Genomic DNA, 15,000 nt, shown 5'->3' on the forward strand with positions numbered 1-15,000 from the left:
CACTCACGGGGCTAAACACTATGGTAACTGAAAAACAGAGGTTAATATTTTCATGTTAGAAAGAGGTACACTAAATTGAGAAGAAACCATTATCTTTCTTGTGTACTTAACACACTCAACAACTGACTGACTAATATGCAGTACATTTTCCACATCTACAATGTAACTTATGTACATAAAAAACATATATATGTATCTGGTTCCTAAAGAATATAGTAGCCACTTACACACCAGAAATTAGTCATTTTCTATGAACCTACTGTGTTTATCACAAACCATGATGTCACTTAAATTTACCTATCAGTGAATAGTGTACATATTATTACTTACCTCCACATATGCACTTTGGCATGCCTTCTGTATAAAATGGGTAAGGTTTAAAAGGCATTCGACTGACTGTGAAGTATCAACCAGTAAATTATTAACTACTTGTGGTTCTAAATTATTAATTTCTGCTACAGGCCGGTATAAATCAGTAGATACATCAGGATTAGCAGGATACAAAATAGGTTGAACTGCTAGTCCATTTGCACTCTCCACTAGAGCCAGTTTATCTTCAAGGTGGTTTTCCAGATTTTCGGTTATCAAAATTATCCTACCACTCTCACCTAATACCTGAAAAAAAGTAATAACTCATCATAATCAGTCAACTACTGTACTGCTTTAAATATAAGCATTTTTCAGTATGTACCCTTTTGGGCATATTGCAATGCAATCTTATCTGGCAAACTTTTGCATTTACATTCCCTTTTGCATGATAATTTCTCCAGCAAATATCCTAAATCAAAAACTTCTCCAGCAAATATATATATATATATATATATATATATATATATATATATATATAATATATATATATATATGCGACTCCCCTTTTATGCGGTCGCTAGTTCTCAAAAATAGATTTCCCGTATCTGCGAAGCCGTTCAAAGTCTGTGAGTCACTCACCACTAAATGTATCAAATCTATTGTCTTTACAAGTCTTTTTTTTTTTTTTTTTTTTTTTTTTTTTTTATTTTTTTTTTTGGGAGGGGAGGGGTTTCGCTGGTGTCTTGAGAGAAGGAGGGGGAGGGGGGGAGGGGGGGAATGGGAGAGAATGATTCCTGCTCAGCCATTAGTTGAGACAAAAGGCTCATGATACAGTGTGTATGAATGATCAGTATCATCATCATCGCCTTACGTATTATTCAGACCTGCAAAGTGCATTCTGACCATCCGCATCACATATGCATCTGCCCAGAAGTCGAAGAGGAAGATCCATTCTCTCAAAACTAAAATGCTTGTCCTTAAGTTAAAGACGAAGGAAAGAGCAACTGTGAAATCGGCTGCCAGCTGAACATCGTGTGCCGTGTCCTCCATTTTGGTAGCAGTGGACAACTTGAAATCCGTCATTGCTGAACATGAAGTAAGAATGTTTTCGGTCTTGGTTAACTTGCTTTGACTAACTTTTGGCATTTGATCATTTATTTTTTCTATTGTTGAAATAGATTTAGATGAAAATGATTAGTAAAAGTGATTAACAGAGAAGCAGATGTGTTGAGAGAGAGAGAGAGAGAGAGAGAGGAGAGAGACGAGAGAGAGAGAGAGAGAAGAGAGAATCGTTCGATCTAAAATTTTCAAGAAACTGTCATTTCATGTTGAATTTTTATCATTTCTTTTTATAAATTGTAATTTCATATCAAATTTTGAATTTTTATAACTTCTCTTTTATCGTAGAGCAAATTTAGATGAAAATTATTACATCGTGAGCGAGTCGGACAAAGAAACTGAGATAGGCACTCATAACCAAGTTTGTTAGGCCTAACGGGAGTAAAGACATGCATGATCTGCCAGTCCCCGAAACCTCAAATGGTTCAAAAAGCCTTCCTTCTGCAGAAGAATACTTCACGGAGGATGAGATCGAGGATGGGTAGAGTAAATTCCACCTAAAAGGTTTTTCAAAGATTGTTACAGCACCCAATAATAACAGTGTTTGCATGTGGGAGTTTTCACTATCCTGGGTGTAATTTTAAACTTTTTCAAGTTATTAAAACCTTAAAACATTTTTAATGCTTTATTTGTCCATAAGAACAATTTCATATTTAAAAAAATACAGTACATAGAAAGTATTGAAAATGGGTAGAAAAAAAGTTTGACTAGGTAAGTTGCTGTTTGCCTTGGCCCTAATGTAATTATTCCCATAAGGTATGTGTATCGAAATCTGGAATTTTCCAGTTTTGCAAGGCCGTGGATCAACCCAATTCTCGCATAATTGGGGACCGTAAAGTATATAAATTTTATTTATATATATATATATATATATATTATATATATATATATATATATATATATATATATATATATGTATATTTACACACACACGTGCAGTCCCAAGTTATCAGTAATCCGGTTTTACAGGGCTTGTCTAGTGTCAACAATTACTGGATTTTCGGCACTGTTAACGTTACATGCCGATACCCAGTTATTGGCACTATTATCAGCAATTTTCAGTTATCATCATGTCGTCGGGATCAGAATCCCGGCAGATAACTGGGGACTGCCTGTGTGTTTGTGTACAGTGTCCCGGTATTCACAAGGGTTGCATACCAGACTCCCCCAAACAGCAAGAATCCACAAATGGTTGAAACCCCTGAAAAATGCTTAAAACTGCCTATTTTGTAAGTTGATACTCAAGAAAAAAAAATCACTGTAAATTTGTGTATACCTGTTTTTTTTTTTTTAAGGGCACCTTTTTATGATGATTATGATAAAAAAAATGTATTCTTCATAGAAAAATATAGACCATAGAGAAAACCGTTACGTGACTAAGTGAATACGAGGGTTCTGCTGTATATGTGTGTGAATATGTATGTATGTATGTGTGTATATATATATATATATTGCTACGTTTATCGATCGCCTCATCTACCCAGTATTTAGTTCATTATTTTGATTTGTAAAAAGGCAGCCATATTCCTCCAAATATCAGCTGATTTTTAGGCGGGAAACCAAAACACGCCAGCCAGAGATAGGGAGTTCCTAAGTTGGGGAAAATAGACTCTTGTCAGCTTTAGGACGTATCTCAAAGGAAGGATGTAGGCAGACTGGTACTCTTTATAGGCCTATATCTTAAGCTCTTTTTCCTGTGAACCCTCTGCTGGCTGTATGTTCTGTTTCCAGGATTGCCCTGCTCGTGGGGGGTTAAGCTGACCCCCAACACCCATGAAAAACACCTGGATTCGTCCCCAGTCGGCTCCAGTCGTGACCTCGGACTGATGTCCGCCACGAGCCTGCCACACTTAAGCCTAACGGCGCTACTGGCGCGCCAAGAGACCCAGACCTGAGACAAAGCCAGGCTGCATTTTCTACAAAGGTCCACACTGATCATGGCATCCAGGTACGTCTTGTGAAGCAGTATATTGCCAGTTCCTTACATCCTATTGTCTATTTGCTCCCCATTTTCCCAATTCAAACTTCTATATCAAAAGAACTCATCCCTTTGTTTCCTCTCACTGCCTCATGGCCGCATGTTTCCCTTGTGTGATCGTCCCAGACCAATGAAGTCTTCAGTGCATACCTCAGTGAAACATTAGAGTTCCTTTGCCCCAGTGTTAGAGAACTGAATAATCGTAACTTGTGCAAGAAGTCCTTTTTCTTTTATCTTGTCTAATCTGGGATCCTTTTCCAGATCCCTGAGTCACGTGTCAAGTCTGCCGCCCGCAAGTAAGTTTGCATTACCGCAAGATTTCGAAACCAGCTTTATTACGTGAATTTAATTTTGCACCAGCTATCATTCACTTGAGAGATATTATTAGTCCATGTGGGGACCAGTTGCATTTACTTAACCTTGGCTGTTAAGCAGCCTCTTGTAAATAAATAGCTGTAAAGTAATTAGCTGAGTTTCTGGTGACCTTTCCTCTGGAGTAAATGTTCACTATAAATCCTTTTTTACGGTAAGTTCAAGTAATTTATGGTTTTTTCCTTCAACTATTCCTGTTTACTTATTGGAGTCCTTTCAAGGCCGGCTTCATACGTAACAATGACGACTGCTTGCCAGCATCGAATCTGGGCTTGCTTTAAAAAAGCTTGTAAATTCTCGTTTATCCCTTGTAAAACGTAAGATGTAAATGTTTTACAAAACGCGAAATCAAAGCACACTTGCGCGGAAGACACACAGTGACTCACAGTAAGGTATACCATTCATATAATATGATTTTTTTATAACAAATGTTAGCTTAAGGTACGTTTAAGTATTTTTATTACGAAGTGTTTTAAATAAGTGTTAAGTGAGAAATATTATTATATTGTAACAGCCAGAGCGCAGAGTGAATTCTCTTATTTTTGCAGTTGTTCTCGTCTGGACGAGACACACGAGCACGTGTATTAGATAGATGTCAGAAAAGTACCAGATCAAAACTAGGAAGTGCTTTGCCAGGGTTTATTGTTGTGTTAGAAAGCCTAGCTAGTTAGGAGTGTTCTACTAATAGTTACGGCAAAAGAAGTGTACAATTCTTTTGTCTGTGGATATGGTTAGGGGGATTTTTTAATTTATTTTAACTTAAGTTTTCATTCCAAGTGTTGGTAACCGCTCTCTCAGGCCAGCTTAGTAAGCTTTCGCACATGCGCTATCTCAACCAACCTTTGGTTCACTCAAAGCGGCAGCCATGTTTTATCCCTTTAAGCATTATCTCAACGATTTAAGCAGAGTAACGTAAGTCTTGAAGTTTTAACGTAAATAATATCAATCTCGGTACTAGTATCTATCGTTCTGCCAGAGAAATTAACGTAATTCGCCTTGAATAAGAAATTAGAATTTCGTGTTGTAAATCGCCGCCGTGTTTACAGAAAATCAGCTGTTTGAACGACACGCTGTCCAACCCGCTCTGCTCGCCTCACAACGTCTCACCTAGCATCGCTCACTCACTCGCTGAGCGAAAGTTTCATTTCCTTTCGTACTAAACGTAACCTTTTTCCATTTACAAATGTTTGCTAACATTTCAGCTTAAAATCCTTACCGTCATTTCGCTTGTCACAAGGACCTAGTATCCTTACGTAAAGTTAACGTAAATAATCAAAGTACAGTGGGGCATCGCTTATTCACGATCAGTATTCACGGATCCAGTTAATCACGGGTTTTTTTCTTGGAACCGTTTCTCATGTTACATCACTGGTATGAATCGCTGCATCACTGGTTTGTTGTGTTGCGTATGCGATGTTTTTTTCGGTAGGCTAACCTCGGCCGTGGTCCGATAACTACCAACATTCATTTAAAGACTCATATAATGATATTAACTGACAATAAAGGTAATAAAACCATTCTCACCTAATATATTATTGTCCTTAATACTTCGAAATAAATAGCCTATTCAAGGTTTATGTACGACGTTCATTGGTAGGCTAAGCGTAGTTGCAGTGCGATAACCACCAACGTACACAAACATTCACATTATGATATTAATTGACAATAAAGGTAATAAAAACCATTCTTACCATATATATTATAGTCATATTTCTTCATAATAAATAGCCTATTCGAAGAATAATTCCACATCATTGCACTCAACTTATCGTCGGAGTGGCCAGCCACAAAATGTAAGCATATACCTTTACGTACGAAAATGGTTTATGTATACGGTTGCGTTTAAAGCGACATTTTTTTGTTTGATAAACTTTTGAAATTTTAATAGTAGTGGTAGTGTAATTACAGTAGTAATAACATTAAGGCTAAAATTAATTCGAACTTCATTATTATTTTGGCAGTATTCGTATATAACTTCTCTGAACAATGAAGTCATACAAACGCTATTTGTCATAGATTATCGTAAGTATTGCTGTTTGTTATTGGCGACGAAGCGTAAACGAAATACATAAAAGCATTTTTTACCTTACCCTTATATTATCGTCATATCTTTCATAATAAAAAGGCTATTCGTGGAGTAATTCCATATCAGTGAAATCAATTTTATCTATGCGAGGCCAGCCAGCTGACAAAATGTACGTACGTATATGAAAATCAAATTATGGTAGCGTTCACAGCAAGATTATCTTTCGAAATTTTTATAGTACTATTCATGCTACGTAGTAATAATGTTTGGAATATACGTAACATTAATTTTTTTTCAATACACAAAATATCATCGTTATTTTGGTAGTGAATAATAGTTAGAAATTATCATACATACACTGCATTGTTATGGGTTTGTGCCAGTGATAAACAACCAAAATAACGTTCTCCTTTAACCTGTTAACGTCCTCCCCTGGATGAGCTCGCTGCTAACGTACCGTCACGTTTTTCTTTTTTTGTAATCAGCGATCATAGCACTGATGATAGTTTTCAAAGTTAATATTGATTTTATGTTATTATTCTTACTGTAATTAAGTGTAGGAAATTCTCCTCCTCTCTCTGTCATCTCATCTCTCTCTCTCGTCTCTCTCTCTCTCTCGGAGTCCAGTCACTCGGCAAAGAAAATTCATCTTCACTCCCGCGTATTGGAAGAAAAAAGTTTGTATCATCACTGGAGGATTTCAGAACTAGAGCTCTCATCATCAAATATTTTTTGGTTAATCAATATCAGACTCCTCATCTAGTATTTGAATGATCTCACCTGAAGAAATATGCCTCCTCTTTGGACATTCATTGTGAAAAGACGCGAAATCCAATTGTCTCGATAAACGCCCGAAGCGTTTTGAAAGAAAACCAACAGGGACAGGCAGTTTTTTTAGCATAAGCGACCACCAGGAAAGAGTTGCCAGCTGGAAATAAGTTCCCCGTGTGCTGAGAGTGTTTACCAAATGATGTTCCTACACTTTCTATACGAGTAAACTATTATTACGGGGCTGACGGCTTGACAAGCACAGTCAAAGTTTTGAACGTAATATCCCGTTGAAGGCGCTACCGAGTAGATCGCGGTAAACGTATTATTACGTGGGTGACGCTTAACAGGTTAAGTCAACGCGTTTAGGAAAAACATGACATAGAATCGACTTTGCGACTTGCGTTCACTTTGATATTTTAACGATACAATAACTATCATTTGTACTACTAAAACCATCTTCACATAAGTAATTTTTCGTAAGATATGTGTTGTTACAAAAGCTAGTTTATACATAAAAGGCTTTTATAATTTAAGTCACCATATACATATGTACCCAAACTCATTGTGGGGGAATTTACTACTGTTTCCTCGGATATTGAAATACTTTAGCATCATTCAAACACTTTAATAATATAATGCATAAATACTAGGCTATACATATTTACATCGTATACAAATACTACATACAGTTATATACACATACTTTTTATATACAGTTAACAGTTATATACACATACTTTTATTATACAAAGTTAACAGTTATATACACATACTTTTTATATACAAAATTAATCATATGAGTAGTGATCAGACGACAGCTGTGCACTGGACTACGTACGTACTATGTACTTGGAAGATAAAACAAACAAAAATTTTGTTGTTGTTAGTCGCCGGGATAGATTAACATTTTTCCAGAGATTAAAGAGCTGAATTTTTCTTTTGAAGGTATGTCAACCGCGTTAGTAAATAGATATCATCTTCTAATGAATTTTTTTTTCTCTTCTTTTTGCGGAAGAATCTTCAAGCCATTTTGCATTCAAAGTAATGAGAAGGAATCATTCTATTCTTCATGAAATCAGTAAAATACTTACACTAATAATAAAAACTAAAACTACGTACTGTATTGCAAAAACACATACATCATCGTTAGCTTCGTGTGTGTAAACGTTCATTCTTAGAAATTACAGAGTAGTATAACTAACACCTGATTGGTTGGTTGGTAGCTATGGAGATCTGTTATCCAATGACTGCCCTCCTGCTTCTGTTCTATTTATAGACATACGCCATGGATGGCACTAGGTTTGAACGTTACCATGTTCGTGATTTTCTGACTGCTGACGGCAAAAATTACTCAATAATTTTCTTTATATAATTATTCCTTCGTGAAAACAAATAATAATAATATCGCGGTTGACATACCTTCAAAACAAAAATTCAGCTTTTTATCTCTGGAAAAATGTTAATCTATCCCGGCGACTAAACAACAACAAAATTTTTGTTCGTTTTATCTTCCAAGTAGTACGTACGTAGTCAGTGCACAGCTGTCGTCTGATCACTATTCTATATTAACTTTGTATCTAAAAGTATGTGTATATAACTGTTAACTTTGTTAATAAAAGTAGGTGTATATAACTGTATGTAGTATTTGTATACGATGTAAGTATGTATAGCCTAGTATTTATGCATTATATTATTAAAGTGTTTGAATGATGCTAAAGTATTTCAATATCCGAGGAAAACAGTAGTAAATTTCCCCACAACCCCTGAAGTTTTTTTTTTTGATGGCATATGTATATCTAAGATGACTTAAATTATAACAGCCTTTTATGTATAAGCTAGCTTTTGCAACAACACATATCTTACGAAAAATTACTTATGTGAAGATGGTTTTAGTAGTACAAATGATAGTTATTGTATCGTTAAAAATATCAAAGTGAACGAAGTCGCAAAGTCGATTCTATGTCATGTTTTTTTTTAACTTTAACGTATAGTGGTATGAAAAACACCAGTGTGTCGTAGCGATGCGTCATCATATAGTGGTATGAAAAATACCACATGGTGTTGTAGCGATACGTAATCACAAAGTACAAACCATATCCTTTTCCCGGACCATCCTCAGAATTTTACGACTCTTCAACTTCAAGATCGATATGGTAAAATATATTATATAGTCATACTTATTGTTATTTTTCACAAGTTGAACTGCAAAACATTATATTTTGATTGTTATGTACATATATTTTTTGTGTTTTACGGAATGTTTGTTTTGAAAATAATACCTATTAGTGAACATATGGTATTAATTGTCCCACTATTTTATTATAGGTGATCTTAATTATCTCATATACAATTCATTTAACAATTATTATTAATATTTATTTAAAATAAACTGTAATTAATAAATAACAATAATGAAAAACATAAAGGGAAAAAATGTTTTTTGCTGCAGTAGTGGTGTTTGTTTGATTATGCATCTGACCTCACGTTTTTTTCCGAAATCTGAAAAAAAATTCCAAAAACCGAACCATCGGAATGTGTGTACTGCACATTTTTTAAAACACGCACACAATGTCTACACATTTACTGCAAATTATAGTACGTACGTATTTATTCCTGAGAGAGAGAGAGAGAGAGAGAGAGAGAGAGAGAGAGAGAGAGAGAGAGAGAGAGAGAGAGAGAGAATGATTAAGGACTCCAAGGCGTGTTATTTTTACAATTATTTTATTATCTTGGGATTTTTTTTTTAATCTTGAGATTTTCTATTCAATCTCGAGATTAATAAGAAAATTACCGTAAATTGACTAGCATCAGCACACATCTGAATCTCGGCCATTAGCAGGCTAAACCACCAACCTTATGAACTTGCATGATACATGAGATACATGACAAAAACACAAAACCACTGTTTATTGGTGAAATTAGGGGGTTGCACGATATGGGAGATTGCACGTTATTCGAGTATATACGGTATGTGATTTTTTTTTAGCTTTTATGGCGAACAAAATCTAGCAAGAAATTGCCATTCCCAGTTGGCAACACTGGCCTACAAACGTTTGTTTGGTGTTGTTATGAAATGTGGTGTGCAGCGCGTTCTTTAAATTGTACCCATATAAACGAGTTAATTATGTGGCATCCCAAAAGCCCTGATTCTTTTACTCTTATGGAAAGACGCCTAAAGGTCAGATGAAGGTTTTTACGTGGAATATACTAGTATTAACGTGTTGTGACGAAGGGAAGAGATGTTTCGCTGCATACTGTTGGTAGCATTATCGATTATATTACTGGATGCACTGCAAAATCGTCGCCATCTTTTTATCAACATAGATTGTTGGTGAGTACCATATGATTTACATATTTTGATAGTTCTCGTACCACTCATCCTCTCTTTCCTTGTAAAAAAAAAAAGAGGCCCACCATGCGTATGTAGGGCTTCTAGCTGTAATCCCTAGGCTAGTAGGCTACATACCTATGTACAGTAGTACATATACTACATTTTTTAAGAATAAGGCTAATTTTGTACAATAACTTTAAAACTGTCTTGAATTTAGTTTTAGGTGATAGTTGAAAACATATTTGGTGTTTGAACTAAAGTAGGCAGTTATAAACATTGGAATAGTGGTCTTGGGTGGGTTAACTATTAAAGTAGGCAGTTTTAAGCAAAATTTTTGAGGGGGGTATCAGGATAACCACGGGTATTTTACTTATCACGGGGGGGTTCTAGGCCCTATCCCCCGTGGATAACGAGGCCCCACTGTACAGTAAATTACAAGTATTGTTTAACGTAAAACGCGTCTTTGTGAAATTCATATTGAAACGCAAATCATTTCATATAAGGCGCAAGCCGCTACCATCAACGCAAACATCGTCACGCGAGCGTGTTATCATTTTCATAAACCGTATTCCAAAGCAATTCTTTCATTAAACGTTAACGTAAGTAAATCATTTAACGCAACTGCGTCATATTGAAACCAAAAGTATTAGTTCAATTAAATAAAAGGGAGTTCATCATACAGGCGGTCCCCGGCTTACGACGTTCCGAGGTTACGATGCTTTTTCTTAAATATTCAATGGAAAATCCGTCCTGGGTTACGACGCTTGTTCCGAGGTTACGACGCTGACGCTTCCGACGCTCCGAGTTTAACGACGCTTTTAAAAAACGCATGCTATGATAAAAATCCTTTATAGTTTAGCACAGTATATAATAAAAATATGTTTTTGGTTACATTACAACAAAAAAATTTTGAGGTTATGATGATTTTCGACACTTTTTTTTTTCGTATTTTTTTAACTTTTTTAGTGACGCCGCATATGTGGAACTAGTTTGCGGTCGAATGAATACACTAGCTTGGGATGCGTAGTTTAAAACAGTCCAAAAGCGCAAATAATGAAAAAATTATTGCTTGTTTCCAGTACATAATTAAAAAAAAACTAAGTTTCTGGTTAGATTACAACACAAATTCCAAGTTTACGACGTTTTGTTATGCTTTTTAACGATACCTCATACGCAGAACTAGTTTTGAGCGGAGGCGCATAAATTAATTAACGCTATTAAACTGTATGGTAAATTGACCTAACAACGACCTCGAATGGTCGAGGACGCTAAGCGTAACAATACCAAAACAACGCCAATTCAATCGCGTGCCTGCCTGAAGTTCAGTCGGTTTGTGTGCTAATATGTTGCTGATTTTCCTTTGCCATTTTCGCAAATTTTACAATGGCTCCTAAACGCCAAAGTACTTCCTCCGATGATAGTTCATCCAAGAAGAGAAGGACATCACGATGGAGGTAAAATATGACGTGGTTGAAGCGTTCGGAGAAGGGAGAAACTAACACCGAAATAGGCGTTCTTTAGGCTTGAGCAGGACCACGGTGGTAATCATTGTTTAAGGACAAGGAACGTATTCTGACAAGCACGTTAAGGATGCTGCACCGATGAAGTCAACGGTGATAAACGAGAAGCAAACGTAGCCAGAGCATTGTTGAAATGGAGAAATTGCAAATGATCTGGCTGGAGGACCAGAACCAGCGACGTGTTCCGTGAGCTTAAGTGTGATCCAGGAGAAGGCTAGAGCGCTGCATGAGGCAGTAATGAAAAAGTTTGGCGAAGGCAGTGCTGGTGGTGAATTTTCCGCGAGTAGAGGTTGGTTTTAACCGTTTTAAGGCTCGTGCAAATTTGCATAATGTGAAGCTGCAAGGTGAAGCTGCTAGTGCTGATAGCGAAGCAGCAGGTAGTTTTCCTGGTGGTTTGGCCGAAATAATTAAGGATGGTGGCTACACGGCTGACCAAGTCTTTAATGTTGATGAGACTGGATTATTTTGGAAAAGAATGCCAAATCGAACGTTACCTTTCCAAGGAGGAGAAGTCAGCACCATGGCCATAAAGCTGGAAGGAGCGACTGACTTTGCTGTTTGGGGCCAATGCAAGTGGCGATTTGAAACTGAAGCTCTTGCTGGTGTACTTGGCCGAGAATCCCAGGCCATTCAAGGGCATTTTCAAGAGTCAACTCCCTGTGATTTGGAAATCAAATAAGAAGGCTTGGGTTACCTTGATGGTCTTCGAAGATTGGTTCAATGACCATTTCGTCCAGCAGTGGAACGGTATTTGACTTCGAAGGGTCTGCCTTTAAGGCCCTCTTAGTCCTGGACAATGCCCCTGGTCACCCTTAAAATTTGAGGCGACATGCACCCTAAATGTGAAGGTGGTGTATGTACCTCCCACCCAATACCACATCGCTGATACAGCAATGGACCAGGGAGTAATAGCTAATTTCAAGGCTTACTACCTTAGAAGGACCATACGTTTTGCTTTGAGGGCCATAGAAAGCTAACAAGGAGTTGACACTGAAGCAATTCTGGAAGGGCTACAACATTGCTGATGCAGTGAAAAATATTGCAAGTGCTTGGGACGAGGTGAAGACGACCACTTTTAAATGGGGCCTGGAAGAAACTGTGTCCACAGTTTGTGCACAGTTTTTGAAGGCTTTGACCAGGCAGAAGACGTCGAGACTGTGACGAGGAAGATCGTAGGGCTAAGCAAGAGGCTGAAACTAGATCTTTGAACCTGATGATGTACAGAGCTGCTGGCATCCCATGGAGAGGAATTGTCTGCAGAGGACTTGCTTGAACTTGAACAGCAAATGATTGAGGAAGATGAGGCGGCACCAGAGCCAAAAGCCAGGTCATTAACTGTGAAAGGCTTTGGCAGAGGGTTTTTACTCATCTGGAGAGAGCCTTGGCTTCTTTTCTTTTGAGACAGAAGACCCTAACGTTGCCAGGTTTGACAAAATAAAACGTGGAATGTTAGACTTAGTAATTTTCTACAAGGAGACCCTGAAGGAGAAGCAGACGAAGAGAAGTGTGCAGTCCAGGCTTGACACTTTCTTTCACAAGTCTCCAGTACCACCACCTCCCACTCGTAGTCCTGATAAGGAATTCTGAACTGTTTTACTAATTTATGTGTTTACATAGTGTACATATAAAATGTGTTAATTTTTTAATGTAACAACTAAATGTAAGAGTAAATTGTAACTTCATTAATTTTCATCATTTGTAATTTTATTGCAGAAGTGGTGACAGTTCCAGATCCCCCTGTACTACCTGTGACAGTTCCAGATCTCCCTGTACTACCTGTGACAGTTCCAGATCCCCCTGTACCTGGACCCTCTGTAGCAGCCCGTCCACCTGTACGTGTACAATCAGGTAAGCAATTTCATTTTTCTCATTTTCATGTTGGAAATTGTTTACACCCTACATACATACGTACACTAACTTACATAGTGGTACAATGTGTTTGATGTTGCATAACCTTATTATTATTTTTTTTTCATTTCAGACCCCTTTGATAGTGACAGCGACCCAGATGACCCTTAGCCTTTCCATGGTTTTGATGCCTCGCCCTATTCATCAGGTAAGGAATCCTTAACAAATTTGTATAAAATGTTTTTTTTTTTTATAAATTGCTAATAGAAATTTTATTAAAAGCGTACATATGCTACAGTTACATCCACCTTATATTTATGTACCCTATCATTTTTTCCAGATCTAGATGTTCCCTCATCAGTTGATACGAGTAGTATCACCTCTCCAGAGCCCAAATCAGTTGATACGAGTAGTATCACCTCTCCAACTCCTTCAGGTAAAAGAATTCTTCATTTTTTATATTGTACATACGTATTACACACTACATATGTCAAAACAGTAATAACATGGTGCAGTAGTTACAGTAGTAACTCTATCATTTATATATTTTTCATCATTCCAGACTCCCAAGCACCTGCCCATCCCACTCCATAGCCCAGCCACCCACTCATCTACCATATGCCCCCATCCCAGTAAGCAGCCAACCACTACAATTTGGTAAGGACATTTTTTTTTTTTATTAATGTTTTATTATTACATATGTAATAACCATGTTATGTATGTAACATACATACTATAATCATATGTACATTATCATTCCAGACTGGCGTGCACCTGTGACTTACATAAACCAGACCTCTACATAGCCTACATGTCTTCATTTTGCTGAAGGTAAGGAATTCTCAGTTGTGTTTAATGTTTGCATACGTACAATAAATTTTGTACACCTAAGTGGTTATCATACACCTTTAATATTAATTCTTCATTCTAGACTGCCATCATCCTAGCCTGTTATCTGTGATAAAGCACACTGAAGTTAGGTTTGGAATGCATCCTTATCATGAATGCTCTACACCTCCCACCTCCATCTCCCACAACCTAGGTAACAGCTTTGAGACTACACTAAAAGTTGGTAAGTTATGTAAGGAATTTCTAAACTTAAGTTTTATACTACATGTTATATGTGATATTGAACAACTGTATGGTGCATATTACTGTATGTAACTTACTATGCATAGAGGACTTACTGACAAAATTATTTTTTGTACATTCCAGAGTCCCCTGAATGATGTAGGCTATGGGGCCACCATAAGACTTTGTGCATCCAGGTTACATAGCACGACAACTTTATTTAAACTAAAAGTAAGGAATTAATTAACATACATTAACTCTTTTAGTACTCTTGATATATCTACAGTAATTAACATATTGCATTCACGACTTTCTGTAGTGTATAATATTTTGTACACTAATTTTGTTACTTTTTCCTTCCAGAACCAACATTTTTCACACAACTCCAGGTTGTTACTAACAAATTACAAGTGTCATCAAGGGATAACTACAAGTAGAAGCACCATTTTTGGATGGAAAAAACCCTTCAGGAAAGTATACGTATCAAATGTAACATGTAGTGTAACAAAGTATGAACAGTAAGGTTTTTACATACAGTATTACATACGTACATAACTTTTTTTTACAGGAATTTCCAACCAAGTTTGATTATGTACATTGTATACATGTTATAAACCACTGTACGTATGGTTACTGTATGTAACTTACTAACATA

General features: G+C 36.7%; 1 protein-coding gene across 1 annotated transcript in view; it reads right to left on the minus strand.

Annotated features, from left to right (window-relative positions):
* The window catches only part of LOC135219756 (calcium-activated chloride channel regulator 4-like), a 411,904-nt gene that overhangs the window by 240,483 nt on the left and 156,421 nt on the right, over positions 1-15,000 (minus strand). The window contains exon 4 of the mRNA XM_064256802.1: positions 331-615. Within this exon, the coding sequence (XP_064112872.1) occupies positions 331-615 (285 nt within the window). The remainder of the gene's footprint in view (positions 1-330; positions 616-15,000) is intronic.

This window comes from Macrobrachium nipponense, chromosome 1 (assembly GCF_015104395.2).
Source record: "Macrobrachium nipponense isolate FS-2020 chromosome 1, ASM1510439v2, whole genome shotgun sequence".
Taxonomy (NCBI): Eukaryota; Metazoa; Arthropoda; class Malacostraca; order Decapoda; family Palaemonidae; genus Macrobrachium; species Macrobrachium nipponense.